Source organism: Mobula hypostoma, chromosome 10 (genome assembly GCF_963921235.1).
Source record: "Mobula hypostoma chromosome 10, sMobHyp1.1, whole genome shotgun sequence".
Taxonomy (NCBI): Eukaryota; Metazoa; Chordata; class Chondrichthyes; order Myliobatiformes; family Myliobatidae; genus Mobula; species Mobula hypostoma.
This window is the reverse complement of record NC_086106.1, coordinates 117,368,214-117,392,798: the sequence shown is the minus strand read 5'-3', so window position 1 is coordinate 117,392,798 and position 24,585 is coordinate 117,368,214. Positions and strand designations below refer to the sequence as shown.

Below are 24,585 nucleotides of genomic sequence, written 5' to 3'. Positions count from 1 at the left end.
TTATCCCCACTACCACCCCAGGCTATTTCAACCTGAAAGAACTGAGTTACTACTGATGATAGGAACAATCAGATAGGCAGATATAGAACATAGGCAGCCGATTCTGGAATAAACTGTTTTGCGTTGGCCTACGCACTATGGGGCATGTGTGGCAGTGAACGACAAAATACTTTTCACCTCACAATCCACCTCAGTTCAGCCTTGCACCTTATTGTGTACATGCTCTGCGATTGCTCAGAAGCTGTTACGCTTTATTCTGCATTCAGTTATTGTTTTCCCTTGTGCTACCTCAACTCACTGTATAATAGTTTGAATTGTATGAACAATTTGCAAGACAATTTTGAAACTGGCGTGTTATTGTCACTGTACCTTGATGATAATAATACACCAATTCCAAAATTGGATAGATTTATTGAAGACACAAGAGACTGCAGATTTATTGTACAAGCAACACACATCAAAGTTGCTGGTGAACGCAGCAGGCCAGGCAGCATCTCTAGGAAGAGGTACAGTCGACGTTTCAGGCCGAGACCCTTCGTCAGGACTTCAAACAAGTGTCCAGTGTTTTTAATAGACTGCACAGGGACAATGAAGCAGATTATCAATACTCAACTAAGAACGTGACGAAAAATAGTTTTAACAAATAGGTAATCTGCAATTGAAAATCAGGGGGTCGCACTCTTCTGTATAACAGCGTTTTCTTATTACAAGCACTGTTTGCATTTTGCAAACTGTACATTTTTTTCTGTTTTAGGAGCTATTCTTGTTTGAGAGTCGTCAATAATTACATCACGCGTGCGCACCGGCAGGAACGATACAGGGAAGAGAAACTCAAACGTTGAAACGCAGAACATGAAACTATCAGGCAGGTCAGTCCCAGTTCCTTCGCAAACCCGGTCTACCCCTGGCATCGGAGTGAGGCTGATTTTGTGTATGCTGCGGTGACATGATTTACAGCCCGGTTTTACTCGGGCCAGCGCTCGCCCGGCCCGACCCGACCCGGCCGCCGGGCAGCAGAAGCCCACCAGCCCCCAGGCCCCAGGTGAGTCTAATGACGTCACTGCTGGGTCCGGGCAGGCACCTCCCCGCTCACGTGACCAGTGATCCCGCGGTATCATTGTAAGGCATGAGTGGGGGGGGGGAATCTAATGACAACAATCCCATTACAGGTCCCGTGGTGACGGTCGGACATGGATAGAGTAGAGTGTGATTAGGGACGGAGGATGCGTTGTGGGTGGGAGGAGGAGGCGTGCTGTGTTGTTGCAGCCAGGGTTGGAGTGGACGCAGCGGTGAGCTCCCCCCCCGGCTCGGAGTGGCGCGGCCCGCGGAAGCCCGGCCGGCAGGGCTGCGCGGACCGAATGCTCAGTAACAATATTCTTTGATACGTGTCGCGGGCGAACGGCGCCCCCTCTCCGCGTTCCTTCCGCCCTTTATGCCCCTTTATTAAGCCACAGGCAGCGGCTGCGATGTCTACCCCAGCACGGAGGCGCCTCATGAGGGACTTCAAACGGTAGGGTGGCGCCCGGGGGAGGGAAGGAGGGACAATTTTCCCTCCTCTCTCTCTCTTCCTCCCCCCTCCCCTCAACGATTTAACATGGCGCTCCTTTGACTTTTAAAATGGAAACGCGGCGGGGCGGGGGGCCGGCAGGGGACGAATTCGTTCTCAATTCCTTCTTGCCTTCAGGTTGCAGGAGGATCCTCCGGCCGGCGTGAGCGGAGCGCCCTCAGAGAACAACATCATGGTCTGGAATGCGGTTATATTCGGGTGAGGAGCCGGGCGGCCCGAGGCCTGCCAGCACTGTTTGTTTCTTTTTTCTCTCTCCCCTCCCACTGTTTCCGTCTGCCGATCAGCACCTGTCCCCGTTCCCTGGTCCTGTCCCCGGTAGGGCGGTGGTTTCTGGCGTTGCAAAGCCCTATTTATATATTATGCATATGTAACAACCTACGTAACTCTGCTCTACCTGTTAACTGTACCCTTGATGTGCTAGTTTTAAGTAGGGCTGCTAGATCTGTGTTTGTACGTACCTCTCTTTTATAACGCTGTTTCCCTTTCTAATTTTCTCCCTCATCAGGCCCGAAGGAACCCCTTTTGAAGATGGTAAGTCCAGCAAAAAGAAGGACGCTAAAGTTGATACAACGTTATCTCCAAGTCTAAGCGTCTTGCAGCTATGTGTGTTTAGATGAGGAATTGGTATGTTGGTAATGTATGGATGTATAAGAGTATAAAGAGAAGAAAAGTAGGCAAACGGGCAGTAAATCAAAGGTCACTTTTAAAATCCACAAATAAATATTCAGTTTATAGAAATGATATATTTCCTCAATTTAAATGAACACTGCAATTTTTCAAATAAACCAGCACTGAGTACTCCCCTAGAATGGTTTGGATGGAATGTGAGAAGGTAGTATTTTGGCTATCACAAAGGACACCTGTTCCATTTGTTTTTAATGTGCTGTGCTGTTCAGAAGAAGTCTTGTATGGGAACTTTAGATGGCAGACATGATTGAACAAGTTTGGGCAAAGTTGCTATTAAAGGGAAAGGTGAAGGTACTTGACAAATGATTTTATTTTTGGTAAATGTTGAAAGGGAAACATTTCAAAGTTCAAAGTAAATTTATTGGCAAAGTACCATGCCTTGAAATTTACTTTCTTGGATGCATTTGCAGAGAATAAAGCAATAGAATTTTACAAAAAAAAACTAAAGACTGACAAACACCAATGTGCTAAAGAAGACAAACTGCAAGTAAAAATAAAACTGAGAACACGAGTTGTAGGGAGTTTTTGAAAATGATTCTGTAGGTCATAGATTCAGTTCAGGATAGTGGTGAGTGAAGTTATCCACACAGTGGTCCGGGAGCCTGATGGCTGTGACTGGGCCTGTTTTCAGTGCTACCATCAGGTGGAAGGTACACGCGCATATAGCCATGTATAATTTGAGGCAAAATACATGTCACTTATGGTCGGTTTTGATTCGGCTGATCTTGGCCAAAGCAGATTAAAGTGATGTCAGTGGAGATTAGTTTTATTTACAGCTGTCTGTACATGCTGTAGTTTTTGATATCTGGATATGCTGTGGTGCAGAATGGTATTGGCAGTGTTTGTTAAGCTTGCAAACTTAGTGTAACTCAGGCACACTGAATGGTCAGTTTGTAAATTAGGGTCAGTGTTGAATTTAATTAGCTTTGTCAACATCAAAGTATGTATGTATATATCACCGCGTGCTACCCTGAGATTTATTTGCTTGTGGGCATTCACAGAAGAACAAAGAAATGCAGTAGAATCAATGAAACACGACACACAGACTGAGAAGTAACCAATGTGCACAAGAAGACAGACAAATATAAATAAATAATACTGAGAACATGAGTTGTAGTGTCCCTGAAAGTGAGTCCATGGGTTCTGGAATCAGGTCAGTGATGAGGTGAGTGAATTTATCCACAGTGGTTCAGGAGCCTGATGGTTGAAGGGTAATAGCTGTTTCTGAACCTGGAGGTGTGGGACCTAAGGCTCCTGTACCTCCTTCCTGATGGCAATAGTGTGAAGAGAGCATGTACAATGAAACTGCAAATCATAACAGTGAGATGTGTTTTGATGTACATGTGACAAAACTAATCAATCTGTTGGAAGTGTAGCCATAAATACAAGATCTATTAATTTAGTTATTGGGATACAGTGCAGAAAGGGCCTTTCTGGCCCTTCAGAACACACTATCCAGCAATCCCCTGACTCAATCCTAGCCTAATCCTGGGGACAATTTACAATGACCAATTAACCTACCAACTTTGGACTGTGGGAGGAAACTGGAGCACCCGGAGGAAACCCACACAGTCACAGGGAGAACGTCCAAACTCCTTACAGGCAGCCGCAGGAATTTACCCCTACGGTGCCTGTACTGTAAAGCCTTGTGCTAACATCTTAGCTACCAAGCTGCCCAATCTTCAGATACTCGAAGTTCTGAGGAACTGAAATGGCACAGCACCTGTGGGAAGGGATAAACTGTGAACATGATAAGCAGCCCAGTCCTTTCATCAGGACTGGAAGTGAGAAAAGCTGTGGAAGAAGTGAAACAATTTTATAGATACAAGTGTGCTGATAGTTTTTGGGTTTGGATCCAGATACCTGTGGCATTCCAGATGGTGATCAACCAAATGTACCTAGACCATGTGTTTATTGACCATGGTTAGTCCTGGTCCTGATGCTTCTGGCTGGGGCGTCGGGTGTGTGCCTGTGATTTGTGATGTGCTGAGCTCCAGGTTTGAGTTGGTGCGGCTAATTCCAACTGCAGATGTGAATAACAACTGCATGGAACCTACATCAATGATCCGTGCATCACTGTCACCCCTTGTATTACTGGGACAGCACAGATTAGATGCTTAGGTGGGTGTAAAAGGTTCGGGGATAGGAGTGTGAAGAGATTGTGCAGAAAGTTTGCCCTTTTGGAGGTTAAAAGTGAGAGGCTGCAGAACAGTTGACAAAATATTCAGAATTGGGTTTATTATCACCGGCATGTGTCATGAAACTTCTGAACCTAGCAGCAATAGCTCAATGCAATAAATAATATAGAAGAGAAAAAGTAAAATTAGATAAGTAAGTCAATTACAGTATGTGTATATTGAAAATTAAAAATCGTGCCATAATCAAGAGTGTGTACAGTGATTGATAATCTGGGGTGAATGGACTAGCCATGTGCAAGGTGCAGATTGAATTCTGCTTTCCAAACAGAACTAGATGAGTATTTGAAGTTAATAAATTCATAACACTATAGAGCAAGCAGAGGAAATGGGACTGACTGGTTTATTCTACCAAGAGCGGTAGGCAGCTGTTAGTGTGACAGTATTACAGCTCAGATTGTTGGAGTTCCGAGTTAAATTTCGACGCAGTCTAAGGAATTTGAACGTTCTCCACCTGATCGTGTGAGTTTCCTCCGGGTGCTCAGGTTTCCTCCCACATTCCAAAGACGTACCGGTTAGCAGGTTAATTGGTCCTGTGATTAGGCTAGGGTTAAATAGTGGGTTACTCTGCGGCACATCTCATTAGACTAGTGCTGTATCTTTAAACAAAAAAAAACTAAATTTGATACTTAATAGAGTAGAGCTTCATGGTCTTTAGTACACTGTTTAAAATCTGAAGTGCAAACTATTAGCATGCAATTTGAATAAGTAAGTACTGTGTCTGTCACATTCCAGATCTTGCTGACACCCACAGACCTTCACATATAGTAAGCCACAACTGGGGAGGTAGCTTAACATTCTGAGTTTTTTTCCACTTTTCCACCACTTTGCCATTCACTCCCCTCTGACATCCATTCTGGTCTCAAGGTCAGTTAAACTCAGTAAAACACAGGGTTCAAAGTAAATTTATTAATGTATACGTTGCCATGTACTACCCTGAGATTGATTTCTTGTAGGAAAAGAGAAATGCAATAAAATTTAGGAAAAAATATACGTAAAAAGACTGACAAACAAGATGACAAATTACAAACTACAATTAATTTTAAAGAAACTGAGAACATAGGTTGTAAAGAGTCCTGGAAAATGAGTGTGTAGGTCATAGAATCAGTTCAGCTCTGTGGTGATTGAAGTTGTTCACACAGGAATAGTAATATGGTATCGAAGAAAGGATCTATGAAATTCAGAGTAAACTTATCAAAGTATGTGTGTGTGTTATCTTGAGATCATTTCCTTGCAGCCATTTACACGAAAACAAAGAAGTACAATAGATGATGAAAAAGGAAAGATTAGCAAACAAGCAATGTGCAAAATAAGACAAATTGTGCAAATTTAAAAACATAAACAATTCTAAGAACATGAGTTTGTAGAGTCGTTGAAGGTGAGTCTGTGGGTTGTGGAATCAGTTCAGAGTTGAGGTGAGTGAAGTTACCAGGAGCCTGATGGTTGTAGAGTAATAAGTGTTCTTGAACCTGGTAGAGTGGGACCTAAGTTCCTGATGGAAGTAGCGAAAAGAGTTCATGATGGGGGGGTCTTTGATACCTGACAGTCAGAGAAAATAGATGCTCGAATGTAGAGCACGAAACAAACTACTGGAGGAACTCAGTGGGTCAGGCAGCATCTGTGGATGCAGAGGGGTGGTCAAAGCTTTGGATCAAAATCTTATATCGGGACTTTAGAAATACTATGGTTTCCAGAACCTTGCTTGGGGTAGAGTTTGACCTTTTCTCCAGGTGATTTCGGCAAAATCATCCTGTAAGGAATAAATCTGACTATAAAAACAGACCAGTACCGGTCCTGGTCTACTTTCAGTTCACCTTCTGTTGGAATGTTCACCTGTCTTCATTGTTGGGGTGCCATGGTAAATGGGATTTATTTTGCACAAACGTACACACTCTGTTTCCTTATGAAAGGCAGGGGTTGTTCCTTTCTGTATCGATACACACGTGTGCCTTGGTGAATTGTTCTTCTTGTTGTGGAAGCCTGGCGAGCCTTGCTCGGGAAATTATTTGCATCCACTTTGTGTTCCAGTGGGCTGGCTACAGGTTTAAAGACCATTTCTGCCACTAGTGACCAACAACTGAACATTAATATTTTTTTCCTTCTTGCTCCTGTTCTAGGTACTTTTAAACTTACAATAGAATTCACAGAAGAATACCCAAACAAGCCACCCACAGTTAGATTTGTTTCAAAAATGTTTCATCCAAATGGTATGTAAATGAGTTGTTCAGTTTATTGGCATGAATTTATGTTGGCAACGATAGAGAAGATAAAAGTTGTGTGGTGTGTGTGTGCTTGATGGTTCTTAGAATCGTCCGGCCTAGAAGCTGACCCTCTCAGCCCTGTGATACCTGGTGACACGGATCTCACTTGCTTGCCGTAGCACTGTACTCCTCTGCCTTTCCTGTAAAAGTACCATCAGAATTACTTTTAAGTGTTATATGTGTATGTGACTCCACTACCTCCACAGGCAGCTCATTCCAGATATTCATCGCCTGCGAATCTCAGATCTTTAAATTTCTCCCCTCTCATCGTTAAGTTGTGTCAGAGGCATAAAAACTGCAGCACAGAGAGGCCCCTGGGCTCATCTAGTCCATTCTGAACTATTATTTTGCCTAGTCCCATCGACTGCACATGGACCATAGCCCTCCACATCCCTCCCACCCCTGTATCTAATCAAATTTCTCCTCACTGTTGCAATTGAACCTGCTTCCACTGGCATCTCGTTCCACGCCCTCACTATCCTCTTGAGTAAAGAAGTTCCCCATAAACATTTCACCCTCAACCCTCCCCTCCCCTCCCCAGGCAAACATACAACCTGGCAATATCCCTTGTGATTTATATAAAGGTAATATCTCTGTTCCACTAAAAATGAATCTAGCCTACCCCATCTCCTTGTAGCACAAATGTTGATTCCAGGCAACATCCTGGTTAATTCTGTTCTGTACTTTCTATCGCTACCGCGTGCTTCCTAGAGTATGAAGGCAAACTGATTTACAGGTCGTCACCACAAACTTCTGTGTAGGAGTGATCACCTTTTCCTGTTGCATTATCTACAGAGTGTAAATAACAGATCTGCTGTTGTCTTCTGTCTGCCTCTAGTTCACCGGAGAATAACTGTGTCGCCGTGGTCCATTCTCATGTATCAGAATGTTGGTTTCTGTGGTTTCGTTGCTGGTACCTTCAGAAAACAATATTCTGCGATTGAATCTTGATGTAATTCTGGGACGTAGCAGAGAACACAGAAATTAGAACAGTACAGTGTACATGATGTACCAATCTATTAACTACTCCACAAAGTTTCAAAATACATTTATTTTCAAAGAATGTATAAATTATACAACTTTGAGATTTGTTTGCTTACAGGCAGCTGCAAAGGAAAGAACCCAATTTAAAAAAAACAAGACCAAACCAGCCCCCCTCCGTGCCCACAGAGAAAGAGGGAAGAAGCACAAAATAAATCGTATGAACAATAGAAATGGTTCCAAACCAAATTGTGTCCTTGGGTCCAAATCCCAGGAGTAGGCCCAAAGCCTCGGTATCCAGTTCATCATATTAGTGGGGCAGATTGCCCCAAAGTTTGCAGACATGAAGCACAGCAGTCAGAGGGAGTCTCACAGCCTTAGCGTCGCAGAGAGAGAAGCCCCCAGACTATCTGGCCTGGCATTTAAATTGTCTGGGCCTCGCTCTAGGACTTGGCCTCGCAGCCGGCAAATCATTCTGAGCCTAGATTTCACTGCAGAAGGACCTCTCCAAATGGGCTCAGCACCCAGAGCAGTCCAGCCTCGTACAACTCTTGACTGCCTGCCTCTCCAGTCTGTGCGGGCCGGCATTCAGATTGTACCTCGCATTAGGGCCCAGACATTGAACACGCCACTCATCGATTTGCCTGGGACCTGGATTTTGCTGTCAAAGAAGCAACCTGTCCGTTTCAGCTTAGCATTCAGAGTGATCGACCCTCGTACCCAGGTTAGCTGGACGGGCATCAGAACTCCTCTGTCCTGTCTTCTTCCCTCTAAATCGTTGACTCCAACCAGCACGGCTCCAATTCCGTGCATTGATTTTGCAGCGTACCAGCAGGGCGCATCCCGCGAATTCACTTTGCCTTCGCTCACTTCATTGCTTGCGGTGATAGTTTACCAGAACTTAGTTCAAAAAATGTGGTTATTAATAATGCATTCACTGGAATTCCTTTGCTTTCGGATTACCAGTAAGCTGTCGCACATCTTCGGTAGTGCCATCTTAAACCAGAAGTTTATTCAAACCTTTTCCTCCTACATAGCCCACACCTTCCATTTCTTTCTTTATCCATATGCTTATCTCAGAGTCTCTTAAATTTCTCTGACGTATCAGCCTGTACCCCCACCACTGGCAGTGCATTCCAGGCACCCACCACTCTGTACTTCAAAAATTCTTCTGACGTCTTATCTTAGAAGGATGTCCTCTGATATTGGCCATTTCCCCTCTGGGTGGGGGAAGGAGGTACTGGCTGTCCAATTCTATCTATGCCTCTCCTCATTTGCTCCAAAGATAAAAGCCCTAGCTTGCTCAACCTTTTCTCATTAGACATGTGCTCCAGGCCAGGCAGTGTCCTGGTTAATCTTGTCTGCACCTTGTCTAAAGCTTCCATATCTTTCTCATAATGAGGCCTCCGGGTTCCTGTATCAAAGAATGGGTCTCCCCATTTTCAGGCATCCAGTTATTCCAGGATAAATAGAGAACAAAATTCAGATTGCCGCATTGGATACAGAGATTTCAGCTTCTGACTGAACTGTCCACCTCCAACACCGAACATACTTTGATCAGAATCAGATTTAATATCACTGGCGTACGTCATGAAATTTGTTAACTTAGTGGCAGCAGTACAATGCAATCAATACATGATACAGAAAAAAATTAAGTAAATCAATTACAGTATGTATATTAAGCAGTTAAATTAAAAAGTGCAAAACAGAAATAATACTATTAGTGAATTAAGACAGCTTATGTACTTCCCCCTTCAATACTAAATATAGAAGTCACCTTTACCCTAGAATTTTGAATCGCATCCTCAAGTTCCTGGCCTTATTATAGAATTGTAGAGCCATACAAACATGGGGAAAGGGGAATTCAGCCTACCACACCCATGCTTCCAGTGGGTACTCGTCTGCACAAATCCCATCCTCGAGCACTTGGCCCGTTGCCTTTAATGCCTGGGTGATTCAAGTGCTCATCTAGACATTAAAATTCTGGCAGTAACCCTGCTTCCATCACACTCTTGTGCAATGCATTTCAAATACTTGCCACTCTCTGTGGGAAAGTTTCCCCTTGGATCCCCTCCAAGTCTCTTCCCATAACCTAAGCTTATATCCTTATATGACTTTATCTTTGTTAAAGGAAAATTTTTACTGTGGTTAATCTTATCTAGATGCCTCAATAACGTCCCTTGTTAACCTCCTTGGTCTCTTGTAATAGAAACGCTACATGTCAGGCAATATCATGGTGACTGCTTTGCACTCTTATCTTTCCTGTGATGTGGTGACCAGAACTGCACACTGAGGTCTGACTAATGTTCTATGAAGTTGGAGCACAGCTTCCCTGCAATTGTATCCAGTGCCCTCTGATAGTGAAGGCTGGTATATCATCTGATGCCTTAACCATGTTACCTATCTGTGCTGCCACCTTCGAGGACCTTTGCACTGGCATGCCGAGGTCTCCCAATACTCCTCAGGACCTTGCCATTCAGGGTGTATGTCCAGCCTCATGCGTACTCCCAAAATGTTGAGGCTTTAAAAATCAGAAGTGCAAAGGGACTTGGGAATCCTTCTGCAGGATTCCCTAAAGGTTAACTTGCAGGTTGAGTTGGTAAGGAAGATGAATACCATATTAGCATTCGTTTTGAGAAGACTAGAATATAAGAGCATGGATGTGATGTTGAGGCTTCATAGGGTATTGGTCAGACCACATTTGGAGTATTGTAAGCAGTTCTGGACCCTTGTCTATGAAAAGATGTGCCGGCATTGGAGAGGGTCCAGAGAAAGTTTACAAGAATGATTTATGAGGGACGATCGATGCCTCTGGGCCTCTACTCCCTGGAGTTTACAAGAACGAGAAAAGGGAACCTCATTGAAACCTTTCGAATATTGGAAGGCCTAGATAGTGGATGTGGAGAGGATGTTTCCTACAGTGTGAGAGTCTAGGACCAGAAGGCACAGCCTCCGAATACAAGGATGTCCCTTCAGAAAAGACCTGAGGAATTTCTTTAGGCAGAGCGTAATGAATCTGTGAAATTCATTGCCACACTCAGCGGCAGGGGCCAAGTCATTGTGTATAATTAAAGCAGAGGTTGATAGGTTCTTTATTGGTAAGGGCATCAAATGTTACCCGAAGAAGGTAGGAGAATGGGGTTGAGAGGGAGAATAAATCAGCCATGATAGAATGGTCTAAAATACATCATCTCATATTTATCAGAATTAAACTCCTTTTTTTGTGTGCCATACTCTGCCAGAGCCTTGGCGACCACTTTTTGTTTCAAGTGGTTGTCTTGGAAGAAAGATTGTGTGAGTGGTCCCCCACGTCCTTCTCACAGCGCAGTTTTTTTTTTACGAGGCCGAGTTACGAGCTCGACACTCAACCCAGCACGGATGGAAAGCGTGCCCGGGAGCGGCCCGACTGGATTCAAACGTGGGAACCTTCGCTCTGGAGTCTGGCGCTGATGTCACTATCCTACCAGCCAGCTAAACTCCATTTGCCACTTCTTAATCCATTTCACTAATACATTGTTATCACCCTGTAGTCTAATTCTGCCCACTGCTTTAACCATTCCACTAACCCTCGTCATATCTGTGCAGTTTGAGGATATCCCCCCCCCCCCCATATTGCTTTTGATTGGGGAGCTCTACATTTTTTGTCTGTGTAAAGGTAAAGGAATTGAAAGATTTCATAATCGGGATGGCATGCGACTCTGATAGGAATTTAAATGTAGCAATTCTCTCTTTATTTCTCTGTAAGAAGGCAACCACATAAATCTGGCTTATTTTCCTGAAAAAGCCCTTCAACGAGCTGGGCTGACCTTTTGTGATGAGTGAGCAAAATTGTATTTATCATAAACATGAGATTCTGCAGATGCGGGAACTGCAGAACAATGCACACAAAATACTGGAGCAACTCGGCAGGTCAGGCGGCGTCTGTGGAGAGGAATAAACAGTTGAGATTTCAGCTAAGACTTGTCAAATGCTGAGTGCTTATTGCATTTTGTGTGTGGCCTTGTGTCATAAAGTGGAAACTGGTAATCCGACATGGACTTACTGTGCCCTAATTCTTTTTGTAATTTGTTACTTTTTGTCTGTTGCTGAACTTCAAAGTGTGGCTTAATAGCGAAGTAGTATCTTGCTCTAAGCATTCAGGCTCGTGAAATTTGAACCCAAGTGGACATGCTGCTTCAGCTAGTAAATGGGCTTTTGTTTCCACTTTGCAATGAATATGAAATAAGAGGTGTCAGCGTTCTGGGTTTGAATCATCTGTCTCTGGTTAAGTTATTTGGATGCTGTTGATAATGCAGAGTTAGATTCCAACCTTAGTTTCTAAAGTTAGGAAGCTGGAGGATAGTTAATGGTTATTATTTGATAGTTAAATATTTGAAGCCACTGCTGTGTAATTTTAAACTGAATATACTTTCTTTAGTCTATGCAGATGGCAGTATATGTCTGGATATACTGCAGAATCGCTGGAGTCCAACATATGATGTGTCTTCAATTTTAACATCTATACAGGTAATTGTATCTTATAAAATTGTCACTTTTTAAAATCTGTCTAATAGTAGAATACACAGTGGCCATTTTATTAGGTAGCTCGTGTGTGTGCGTCTGTGTATATTAAAGTGGCCACTGAGTGTATGTTCATGGTCTTCTGCTGCTGTAGCCCATCTACTTCAAGGTTCGATGTGTTGTGCGTTCAGAGATGCTCTTCTGCACACCACTGTTGTAACGTGTGGTTATTTGAGTTGCTGTCACCTTCTTGTCGTGAACCAGTCTGCCCAATCTCCTCTAGCCCCCCTCATTAACAAGGTGTTTCCTCCCACAGAACTGCCACTCACTGGATTTTTTTTAATTTGCCCTTCACACCATTCTTTGCATACTCTGGAGCAGGTATTGGTTTTGCGGTTTTGCTCCACGGCATAAAAAAGGTTGGGAACCCCTGCTCTAGAGATTATTGTGCATGAAAATCACAGGAGGTCGGCAGTTTCGAACATACTGAAACCACCCTGTCTAGCACCAACAATCATTCCATGATCAAAGTCATTTAGATTACATCTCTTCCCCATTCTGACGTTTGGTCTGAACAACAATGGTACCTTTTGACTAGGTCTGCATGCTTTTATGCACTCAGTTGCTGCTACGCAAACTCAAAGGCCTTAAGGTGGATAAGTCACCTGGACCAGATGGACTATATTGCAGAGTCCTGAGAGAGGTTGCTGAAGAGATAATGGATGCATTGGTCGTGATCTTTCAAGAATCACTTGATTCTGACATGGTCCCGGAGGATTGGAAAATTACAAATTGTCAGCCCACTCTTCAAGAAGGGAGGAAGACAAAAGAGAGGAATTTAGAGGCCGATTTGCCTAACTTCAGTGGTTGGGAAAGTGTTGGGGTCATTATTAAGGACGAGGTTTCAGGGTGCTTAGAGACTATTGATAAAATAAATCTGTCAAGGGGAATCTTGCCTGACAAATCTGTTAGAATTCTTTGAGGAAGTAACAAGCAGGGTGGACAAAGGAGAAGCAGTGATGTCATTTACTTGGATTTTCAGGAGGCATTTGATAAGGTGCCTCACTTGAGGCTGCTTAACAAGATAAAATCCTATAGCGTTACAGGAAAGATACTGGCATGGATAGAGGAATGCCTGACAGGCAGGAGGCAGAGAGTGGGAATAAATGGGACCTTTTCTGGTTGGCTGCCAGTGACTAGTGGTGTTCCTCAGGGGCAGTATTGGGACCACTACTTTCACATTGTCAATGATCTAGATAGTGGAATTGATGGCTTTGTGGCAAAGTTTGCAGATGATTCAGCAGGACCCAGACAAATTGGAAGAATGTGCAAAAAAGGCAGATGGAATCGTGTTGGGAAATATATGATAGTGCATTTTGATAAAAGGAATAGTGCAGACTATTATCTAAACAGGAAGAAGATTCAAACATCAGAGGTGCAGAGGGACTTAGGAGTCCTTGTGCAAGACTCCTGGAAGATTAATTTACAGGTTGAGTCTGTGGTAAGGAAGGCAAATGCAATGTTAGCATTTATTTCAATAGGAATAGAGTATGAAAGCAAGGAGATGATGCTAAGGCTTTATAAGACTAGTCAGGATGCATGGAGCATTGTCAACAGTTTTGGGTATCTCAGAGAGGGTGTGTTGTCATTGGAGAGAGACCAGAGGAGGTTCACAAAGATGATTCCGGAAATGAAGGGGTTAACATGGGAGTGTTTAGCAGCTTTGGGCCTGTACTCACTGGAATTTAGGGAAAAAAGCGAGGGGATCTTACTGAAACCTACCGAATGTTGAAAGGACTAGCTAGGGTGGATGTGGAGAGGATGTTAGGGTATCCAGAATTAGAGAGCACAGCATCAAAATTGAGAGGTGACCTTTTGGAACAGGAGCAAGGAGGATTTTTTTTTAGCCAGAGAGTAGTGAATCTGTGGGACTGTCTGTCACAGACTATGGTGAAGGCTAATTCTGTGGGTATATTTAAGGCGGAAGTTGATAGTTTCTTGATCGGTCAGAGCATCAAAGGATATGGCAAGAAGGTAGGGTATATGGGGTTGAGTAGGATCTGGGATCAGCCATGATGAACAGGCTGGGTGAACTGTATAGTCTAGTTCTGCTGCTCTGTCTTATGGTCTCGCATGGTTGGCTGATTAGATTAACAAGCAGATGTACATAATGAAGTAACCAGTGAGTGATGATCTTCCCCACTTCAGGGCATTGCAGAGAAGGCTCGCTTCCATTTTTCCAGTGTGTTCTATAGCTGGCAATTCTGAGGTATATAGCATTCTCTCTTCCATCCCCCACACCCTGAACTTTGCCTTGAGCGTATGTCTGTCTTTACTTGCGAGTACATCTTGTCCCAATTGAGATGAGGCTGCAGAAGGAAATGCATGTGGTAACACAATGTAGTGGGAACAGCATGTTAGATACTTAAAACCATTATTTTTTTAAAAGAAAAATGACTTCCAGTACATTCAGATGAAATGCTTCCGCTCCAGTGAGTTGACACTGCCCAGTTACGCTCATGAGACCAACAGCAGTATTGAATCCAGGTCAATAGCGTTACTCTAAATGCATTGTTACTGTGCTGCCCTGTTTGTTGTTTGTCACTGAAAATGACAAAATCCTGGAACTTAAATTTTTATTTATTTCGTGATGCACAGAGCAGGCCCTTTGTCTGAACTGAAATTCTCCAGTGCACCATCTCTGGACAGTTGTTGAGACTGTAGCGGGATCGAAAGTAAAAATGGTTGTTGTGGAATTCTCCACAAAAGATCAAAAGGGTTATTTTGCGAGCCATGCCAGCACTAATTCAGCAGGAAGTGGTGGTTTCTGGGAGCTGCTGGCGAAGGTGAGATGGGCCACAAATTGCAGGGCAGCTTGTGCTGCTCAGCTGGTAAACTGATGCCAGTTCTGTGAAGTTGGGTGGTTTTTAGTTCTTGTGGTTCTACCTTGAGGGTTGGACAGGGGAGGCCAGCAGAGTGTGGGAAAGAAAAATGATCTGAAAAAAATTGAGGATGAAGGCAGACAATCCATTTTTTAAAAAAAAGTACTCGGAGTCACAGTTCTGCAGCTTGTAAGCAGGTCTTCTGGTCAACTTGTCCATGTTGTGTTCCCCAGTGCACGCAGACCTCTCCTATCCATTTACCTCTCCAAGTGGCTTCTAAATAATGCTGATAAACCCTCCTCAGCTACTTTCTCTCTGGCAGCTCCTTCCAAATGCCCACCACCCTCCATGTGAAACAGCTGCCCTGATGTCCCTTATAGATCCCTCACCTCTGATCGTTAACCTGTGCCCTCTTGTCTTCAGCACTGCCTCCCTGGGAAGAAGACTGCTTTCACCTTGCCTGTGTCCTTCATGATCTTGTATAGCTCTAATCAGGTCAGCTGTCAATCTCCTATATTCCCGGGAACAGAGTCCTAGCCTACGCAAACTCTTTGTAACTCAGGACCTTGAGTCCTTGCAAAGTCCCTTTTTGCTCATTTTCTGCACCTTTTCATTTCTGTATTCTTTTTAGTTTCACATCGGGACCAAAGCTATCCACAGTTGGTGTCCGGTGTCTTGTAACTGCAATGTGGATAAGGCAGTGCGGAAGTGTAGTGTTTAGTGTGATGCTATTACAGCACCAGCAACACACACGAAATGCTGGCAGAACTCAGCAGGTCAGGCAGCATCTATGGAACTGGAGAATCCGGGCCGAGAACCTGACTTGCTCTCTGCCACTTGTCTGTGAGCAGTTCGTACATTCTCCCCGTGACTGCTTGGACTTCCTCTCGTGTTCAAAAGACGTACGGGTTTGCGGGTTAATTGGTGACGTGGGTGAATTTGGGTGGCACGGGCTCGTTGGGCCGGGGTAGCCTGTTACTGTGCTGTATCTCTGAATATAAACATAAAATATGTAATTCTGGGATGTGGTGTATTGTGTAGAGCTCTGTGAAACTGAACTGGAGAGTGCTTTCTTGATGGGTGAGGATAGGGGTGCTGTTGGATGTGATGGACAGACTGGCTAGCTTCTCAGTCAGTGGAAAGCTAGAGGTCACCCTTGGATTAGTGAGGGAGTAAGGAATTAACTATATTGCAGTCACTTGGGACTGGTAATGTCACCATGACCCCGTTAATAACATGATTTACAGTTTTGACATACCAGTTTAACCTTGAGGGTAGACAGAGGGAGTAATTTGGATGTTTGCTGTTATAAACTGTTGTAAGATTTTAATTTTAAACCTAACTTTTTTTCTTTTCGTCTGGTCTTTCTTCCTGTCTCATTTGGCTCTAGGTTGCCTCACTCTGTTCTGGCAGTTGACCCTACATTCAGGAAATTTTAGAGTTCCTGTTCATGTTGCATCTACAGAAATTAGTTCTCATTTGTGTAAACATTTACAGCAGGCAAAGTTGTAATAGTCCTGTATTATACTGCATTGTCACGCTGATTAGACTTGGTTTGTCTTCTGGGCGAACTGACTGAAAATAAGTTCTGGTACTTATCGAGAGAGGTTGAAATCGGTTCTGGCTAGTCTTGGTGATTAAAGCTCCCCTGGTTGGTAAACTGATCTGGCCTTTACTTGCAAGATACTGCTTTGACCCCTGAACCTCCATTGTGTTGAAAATTGTAGTTCCGAATATGAAAGTCTGTCCCTGCCTTGCGTCTTTACCTTTCCTTCTAATTTTCCTTGTTGCATTGCTGGTCTGGGGAATGTTCAACAGGTGCCTTTGGTGACTTGGTTTCAAGTGGACTGTTCTTCCTATGGGCAGCCTTGTCCTTCTCAACTAATGCTTCTTCCATTTGGATTAGAGACTAAAGTCAGAACACAGGCAGATTCTGTGGGCCACTGTCAATGCTAACTAGCTTGTTTCCTTTGGTGGTTGGGGGGTGGGGGGAGGTTGTCGAAGACCAGAGGACACAGCTTCAGAATAGTGGGGCGTCCTTTTAGAATGGAGGTGACAAAATTCTTTAGCCAGAGTGATGAATCTCTGGATTTTCGTTGCCACAGGCAGCTGTGGGGGCCAGGTCTATATTTGAGATAGAGTTTGATAGATTCTTGATTAGGGTATGAAGGGATACGGGGAAAAGGCAGGAGGATGGGGCTGAGAGGGAAAATGGATCAGCCAAGATGAAATGGCAGAGCAGACTCGATGGACCAAATGTCTAATTCTGCTCCTATATCTTGTGTTCCTGTTTGCCTGTGTTCGGCTTATATTCCTTCTAAACCAGGGACCCCTTGGTTAATGGTAGGGGTCTATGGCATAGGAAAGGTTGGGAACCCTGGTCTAAATCTCTTCCAGCCATGTACCTATCCAAATGTCCATTAAATGTAATTGTACCTGGCTGTACAGCTTTCTCTGGCATCTCATTCCCTACCCAGCACCCTGTTAGTGGCATGATTTGTCAGAAATCTTCCACTGTGTGGGAAGAAGTTGCCCCTTGGGGCCTTTCTAAATTCCCCCCCCCATCTAAAATCAGTTGCTCTCTAGTTTACCTACCCTGGGGGAAAAAATGGTGACCATCCACTTTATCTACACCTTCACCCCTCCAAGATCACTCCTCAGCTTCCTACGCTCGCGGCCACAGAGTCTCTGCCTATCCAGCTTCTCGTGACCTAGGCCCCCCTGGCTTCAGTAACATCCTTGTGCATTTTTCCAGCACCGTGTGCAGCTTAATGGCATTCCTGTAGCTGAGTCACCTGAACGGTGCACAAGCTCAAGTCCATTCTCCAAGTGTGGTCTTACCGACCACGTGTACAGTTGTGTTTGTTTGCTTATATTTAGCAATACCACAAGGCCCTTGTGGTCCTTCGAACCCCATTGCCCAACAACCCCACAACTCGACTAACCCTAACCCTCACGGGACAACTTACAATGGTCAGTTAACCTACCTGGTACGTCTTTGGGCTGTGGGAGGAAACTGGAGCTCCCGGAGGAAACAGGCGGACATAGGGAGAATACATAAACTCATTACAGGCAGCAGTGGGAGTTGAACCCTGGTATCTGTTACTGTAAGCCTAACAGATGTAACCCACGCATTCCACAGGGAGGATGTACAGAGACTCCCTATGGAGCAGTGCCGGGATTGAACTCCGGAACGTCCCGAGCTGTAATAGGGTCACCCATGGTGCGTCGTGGTTTCCCAACTCCTGAACTCCACAGGAAGACAACTGCGCCAAATTCCGTGTCTCCACAGGGTGTCACTCTTCGGAGTGGAGGTTTAGAGATGTACAAGATGATGGCATAGATAGTGGACTGCCAAGAGTCTTTTTCCAGGGCAGAAATGGCCATAATGATGGGACATAATTTTAAGGTGTTTGGGGGAAAATATAGGGGAGTGTTACAGGCAGGTTTTTCTTTTAACACAGTGGTAAGTGCGTTGAGTGTACTGCCAGGGGTGCTGATGGAGGCAGATGTATTAAAAACAGTTAAAGGACTCTTGGGTACAGATTGATTGAAAAATGAAGGCTATGGGGGAGGAAAGGACTGGATTGATCTTAGCATAGGGTAGAAGGTTGGCTCAACATTGTGGGCTGATGGGCCCTGGAGAGATTTGTAGAACAGGGACCCCATGGGGTACAGATATATAGAACAGTTCAGGCCCTTCACTGAGTATTGGGCAAATTTCATCAGTGCAATCCATTTGAAATTGGTGGCTTAATCTCATTTGTGACTGTGGTTGAAAGGTTCCAACGGTTTTAAATGTGTGTATTTGACCTATTTAGCTGGTCTGTTGAACAGGAACTGTTTAATTGAGATACCATTTAGCTCCTTGGCTTTGTTCAAGACCTGCCTGGGTTAGGTGTTTGCAGCAGTGGAAGCAACACTGGGTTTAGCCTCACAGGTGAGAGTGGCAGTGTACCAACTCCTCAGTGTTGCCCTGGTGTCTGGTTGTAATTGGGTACCTGAGACTTGGCGCTTGTGGTAGACTTTAGTCTTCAGTGAATGACCTGGCTCACCTTTGGTTTATGGACCATAAGACATAGGTGCAGAATTAGGCCATCTGGCCCATTGAGTCTGCTCCACCATTCAATCATGGCTGATCCTTTTTTTTTCCTCTTCCTTAACCTCAGTTCCCGCCCTTCTCCCCATAACCTTTGATGTCGTGTCCAATCAAGAATCTATCAATCTCTGCCTTAAATACACCCAATGACCTGACCTCCACAGCTGCATGTGGCAACAAATTCCACAAATTCACCACCCTTTGGCTATCCTGAGGCTGTGCCCTCTTGTCCTAGACTCTCCCACCATGGGAAATATCCTTTCCACATCTACTGTCTAGGCCTTTCAACATTCGAAAGGTTTCAATGAGATCTCTCCTCCCCCTAATCGTTCGATTGAACTCCAGTGAGTACAGACCCAGAGCCATGAAAACTTCCTTGTATGATAACCCTTTCATTCCTGGAATCATCCTTGCGAACTTCCTCTGGACCCTCTCCAGTGCCAGTACATGTTTTCTAAGATGAGGGGCCCAAATCTGTTCACAATACTCAAGGTGAGGCCTCACCATTGCCTTATAAAGCCGTAGCATCACGTAATTGACCACAAGTACAGAATCAGTGACTGTAATTCTTAGTTTCAAGGTACACTCGTGTTTGTGTTTTGACTGGCCCCTGCACTTGAGGTCTCAAATTGAGGCAAAGCTAATTTTTATGTCAGCCAAATGTTCAAAAGTTAATTGTTAACTGCCACTTACAGTTAAAGGGGCAATTTCCAATTGGGAGGCTGTTAAAACTCTGAGGGGGAGAGTAGCAGGAAGAAACTGGTCGAAGAGTGAAGGGAAATTAAACCAGGCCAGGATATTACACAGTGAATGGCAAGGCCCAAAGTGAGTGTGCTTGAACCAGAGGCCTTGTAGTATGCAGCTCCTTCAAAGTGGCAACGCCGACAGGATCTGGAAGGGGACGTGCTTGCATTGATCAGCTGAGACACTGAGACGTTTCAGATATCATTTTATTGTTGGTTAGGCTGCACTTGGAATATCGCTTTTCAGGGCTGCTCACTACACTCGGGGTGGAGGGGCAGGGGGAGTTGCAGAAAAGATTCGTAAGATGTTGCCTAGATTGGAGGGCTCGAGTTTGAAGGGAAGATTGGACAGGTTTTTAAGGTGATTAAGAGGTATACAAAATTGAGAGGCGTAAATAGCCTGTGTTTGTTTCCCATGGTAAGCTGTGTCTAAAACTAGAGGGTATAGGTGGTGGGAGAAAGTTAAAGAATCTGGGATAATTTTTCTCCACATGGCAGTTGGTATTTGGAATCAGCTGTCAGAGACAGTGACATTTGAGAGGCATGTGGATGCATTTTACTCGGATGCTGCCTAAATTGGAGAGCGTGTCTTATGAGGAAAGGTTGAGTGAGCGAGGGCTCTTTGGAGTGAAGGAGGATGAAAGGTACAGGTGCCCAAGAAGCATCGACAGTGGACAGCCAGGGTGAAGAGGGTATAATTTTTAGGTGATTGGGGGGAGGGGTGAGGGAGGTAACTTTTTTTTTCCACAGTGATAAGTGCATGAAACACTTACTGAGGGTCATGGTAGAGGCAGATACATTAGGGGCATTTAACACTGTTAGATTGGCATGGGGAATGAAAGAAAAATGGAGGGCCTTGGGGGAGAGAGGGTTAGCTTAATCTTCGAGTAGGTTAAAAGGGCCTGTACTGTGCTGTGAATGCTCTATGTACTTGAATCAACAGGGCAATGAACAATTACAGAATTAATGCAGGGATGTGGGATTATTAATAGAAAGGCATGATGGGTCAGCATTCACACAGTGGGCTGAAGGACCTGTTTCTGTCCCCTGTGGATAGAATGCTGTTTGTTTGCTTATTGAGAGTGGAGTAGCTCCTTGTGGCCCTTTGAGCTGTACCACCTAGCAACCCCCAGTTTAACCCTAGCCTAATCACGGGACAATTTACAATGACCAATTAACCTACGACCCGGAATGCCTTTGGACTGTGGGAGGAAAGCCACACAGGTGCGGGGAGAACGTACATACTGCTTACAGGCAGTCGCAGGAATTGAACCCAGATTCGCCTGTACTGTAAAGCGTTGTGCTAACCACTATGCTGCGATTCTGCCCCAGGGTGGAAATAGTTAATACCAGAGGGTATGATTTTGAGATTGGAGGAAAGTAATTGGGGGAAGGGGGAGTAGGTGAGTGTCAGAGGTAACTTTTTTTTTAACATGGTGCATGGAGCTCTTGCCAAGGGTGATGGTAGAAATCCAGCTTATCAGTGAGCAGTCTAAATTGCTGTTGGGTTAATGGTAGTTATCCATTGCCCAGTACAGTACCACATCTTGTAGTGCCTTCCATTTATCAGTCGTGGTGTGGGGAGATTGAGACAAGTGGAGAACGTAAAGCCAAGGGAAGGTAGGTCATCTTCATCCACTTTCTCTTTCCTAGGGAAATGGTATTTAGATGAATACAGCTACAAATAATGTGTCCCTGCTAAATTTGCTCTGTTTGTTTTCTCAGTCTTTACTGGACGAGCCAAATCCAAACAGCCCAGCCAACAGTCAGGCAGCACAGCTGTATCAGGAGAACAAACGGGAATATGAAAAGCGGGTATCTGCAATAGTGGAACAGAGCTGGCGGGACTGTTGACCTTGCCTAGTGCCTACGAACACTGTCAGGCCATGCGAATCATGAAGCATTCTGAGTCCTCCTCGTTCTAGCATCATCGCATTATTTTGCAAGCTAAACTGCTACACTGCTGCCACCCGTTTGAAGCCTCTCCCCCTGGACGTTGAGTCAAAACAGATGTCGAAGTGCATGCACTGTACCCAGGGCACCTGCCAAGGAACTTATAATTTCACGTTCTTCTATCATCATCCGCCTTTTCCTGATGGTTTTTCATACTGTCTGGGCAGTATCAGGCACATAATAAAGGTGTGCTGTAACAAATGTTATTTGCATTGCATATTTTGTGCAGGTTTTGTGTGTTGCCGAGTGAATGGTTTTTCTCGGTGGGAAGACGCTCATCTGCCCTCACCAAAATCCAGCATATCAGTGAGAAGTTTAAATTGCTGTTGGGTTAATGTCACTTCTGTTTAAAGTAGATGTGTGCCTCTTCTGAAGCCAGCACTATAGTTCTCAAGTAAAAAAGAATTCTTACTAGAAGGTGCTAGTCTATGTATTTAAAAATCAATTTTTTGAACCTTTTTGAATAAATGTCCAGGGTCCTGGAGCTTAGCAGGGTGGTCACTTCTGTGACGGTTTCTAGTTCTGTTGAGTGTAGGTGTGTGAGCTGTTGCTGCATGCTTTCTTTTTTTTCCTTCCACTGAACTAAATGAAGTGCTTTTCACTTTATCGAGAATTACAGACATCGGCAATCCATTAGTTATGTTAGACCAAACTTGTATATTCAGCTACCTAATGCAGTGATGTGGGAAATGGGAAGAGACCCCTGTACCTTGTATTGTCTGATGTTCAAAGTACTTTTTTTCTGCACATTAGTCTATTGAAGTGACAGTATAACTTTGCACTATAGTAACCCATGTAAGAAACTGTACATTTTCTCACTACTTGTAAATAAAATTATAAACTTAATATTGTGGTGTATGACTAAACATCTATACTTCCTGATCATCAGGAAGCATTCAGTTAAATAATTGAAATATACAGTTGTAAAATAGATTGGAAGACTGAACTCACTAAAGCTGCAGGAATGCAGCGGGTCTTGTGAATATCTCAAACTACAATGGATTCTGGTTAAAAGGGACTTAGTGGGACCAGTACATTTTGGGCCAATTTAAGCAGCTGTTTAAATTAGCTGTAATTTCATGGAAAGTTTTAAAATATTTTTTAAAAACTGTTTAACTGAGTAACAGTAATGTATTTAAATGAAATAGAATAAATTAGAACACTACAAAAACTGTACTAATTCCTAATATTGACAGAGGAATTCATCCAGTGACTGCTGCTGTGTTCTTTTGACTGTAAATAAATAAATTCAGCACAGGCACCTAGTGCAGATAAGTGTTGTATCTCAGCAAGGGTCTGAAATTTTTGTTCAAATTTTTAAAAAATTACCAAAAGTCAGTTTTTTTTTTGAATTGGCTTCTGTCAACCCAAATGAAGAACACAAGCACATGCAACTGATATTATTTTAAACCTTCGCTCTAAGCATGGTGTAGTGTTGAACAAGTGCACACAACTGGTATAGTTAGAAACTTTGGCAACAGTCCCCTGTCACAAACAAAAAAGGAATCCCAGCTATTTTAGGCAGATAAATCCCCAGGGCCAGATGGTCTGCATCCCAGAGTGCTTAAGGAAGTGGCCCAAGAAATAGTGGATGCATTAGTGATAATTTTTCAAAACTCGTTAGATTCTGGACTAGTTCCTGAGGATTGGAGGGTGGCTAATGTAACCCCACTTTTTAAAAAAGGAGGGAGAGAGAAACCGGGGAATTATAGGCCGGTTAGCCTAACGTCGGTGGTGGGGAAACTGCTGGAGTCAGTTATCAAGGATGTGATAACAGCACATTTGGAAAGCGGTGAAATGATCGGACAAAGTCAGCATGGATTTGTGAAAGGAAAATCATGTCTGACGAATCTCATAGAATTTTTTGAGGATGTAACTAGTAGAGTGGATAGGGGAGAACCAGTGGATGTGGTATATTTGGATTTTCAAAAGGCTTTTGACAAGGTCCCACACAGGAGATTAGTGTGCAAACTTAAAGCACATGGTATTGGGGGTAAGGTATTGGTGTGGGTGGAGAATTGGTTAGCAGACAGGAAGCAAAGAGTGGGAATAAACGGGACCTTTTCAGAATGGCAGGCGGTGACTAGTGGGGTACCGCAAGGCTCAGTGCTGGGACCCCAGTTGTTTACAATATATATTAATGACTTGGATGAGGGAATTAAATGCAGCATCTCCAAGTTTGCGGATGACACGAAGCTGGGTGGCAGTGTTAGCAGTGAGGAGGATGCTAAGAGGATGCAGGGTGACTTGGATAGGTTGGGTGAGTGGGCAAACTCATGGCAGATGCAATTTAATGTGGATAAATGTGAAGTTATCCACTTTGGTGGCAAAAATAGGAAAACAGATTATTATCTGAATGGTGGCCGATTAGGAAAAGGGGAGGTGCAACGAGACCTGGGTGTCATTATACACCAGTCATTGAAAGTGGGCATGCAGGTACAGCAGGCGGTGAAAAAGGCGAACGGTATGCTGGCATTTATAGCGAGAGGATTCGAGTACAGGAGCAGGGAGGTACTACTGCAGTTGTACAAGGCCTTGGTGAGACCACACCTGGAGTATTGTGTGCAGTTTTGGTCCCCTAATCTGAGGAAAGACATCCTTGCCATAGAGGGAGTACAAAGAAGGTTCACCAGATTGATTCCTGGGATGGCAGGTCTTTCATATGAAGAAAGACTGGATGAACTGGGCTTGTACTCGTTGGAATTTAGAAGATTGAG

The 24,585-nt window shown here is 44.0% G+C and overlaps 2 protein-coding genes across 2 annotated transcripts in view; both read left to right on the top strand.

Annotated features, from left to right (window-relative positions):
* si:rp71-46j2.7 (sorting nexin-25) overlaps positions 1–827 on the top strand; it is a 110,698-nt gene extending 109,871 nt beyond the window's left edge. Inside the window, exon 17 of the transcript XR_010019550.1 lies at positions 755–827. The gene's annotated coding sequence lies outside the window, so the exon portion shown is untranslated. The remainder of the gene's footprint in view (positions 1–754) is intronic.
* A 527-nt stretch (positions 828–1,354) lies between these two features.
* ube2a (ubiquitin-conjugating enzyme E2A (RAD6 homolog)) lies at positions 1,355–22,714 on the top strand. Its single transcript, XM_063061094.1, has 6 exons — positions 1,355–1,510; positions 1,685–1,765; positions 2,073–2,098; positions 6,567–6,656; positions 12,109–12,197; positions 21,641–22,714. Exons 1-6 carry the CDS (start codon positions 1,467–1,469, stop codon positions 21,767–21,769), a joined length of 459 nt encoding a protein of 152 aa, XP_062917164.1. The 5' UTR covers positions 1,355–1,466; the 3' UTR covers positions 21,770–22,714.
* The last annotated feature ends 1,871 nt before the right edge of the window (positions 22,715–24,585 follow it).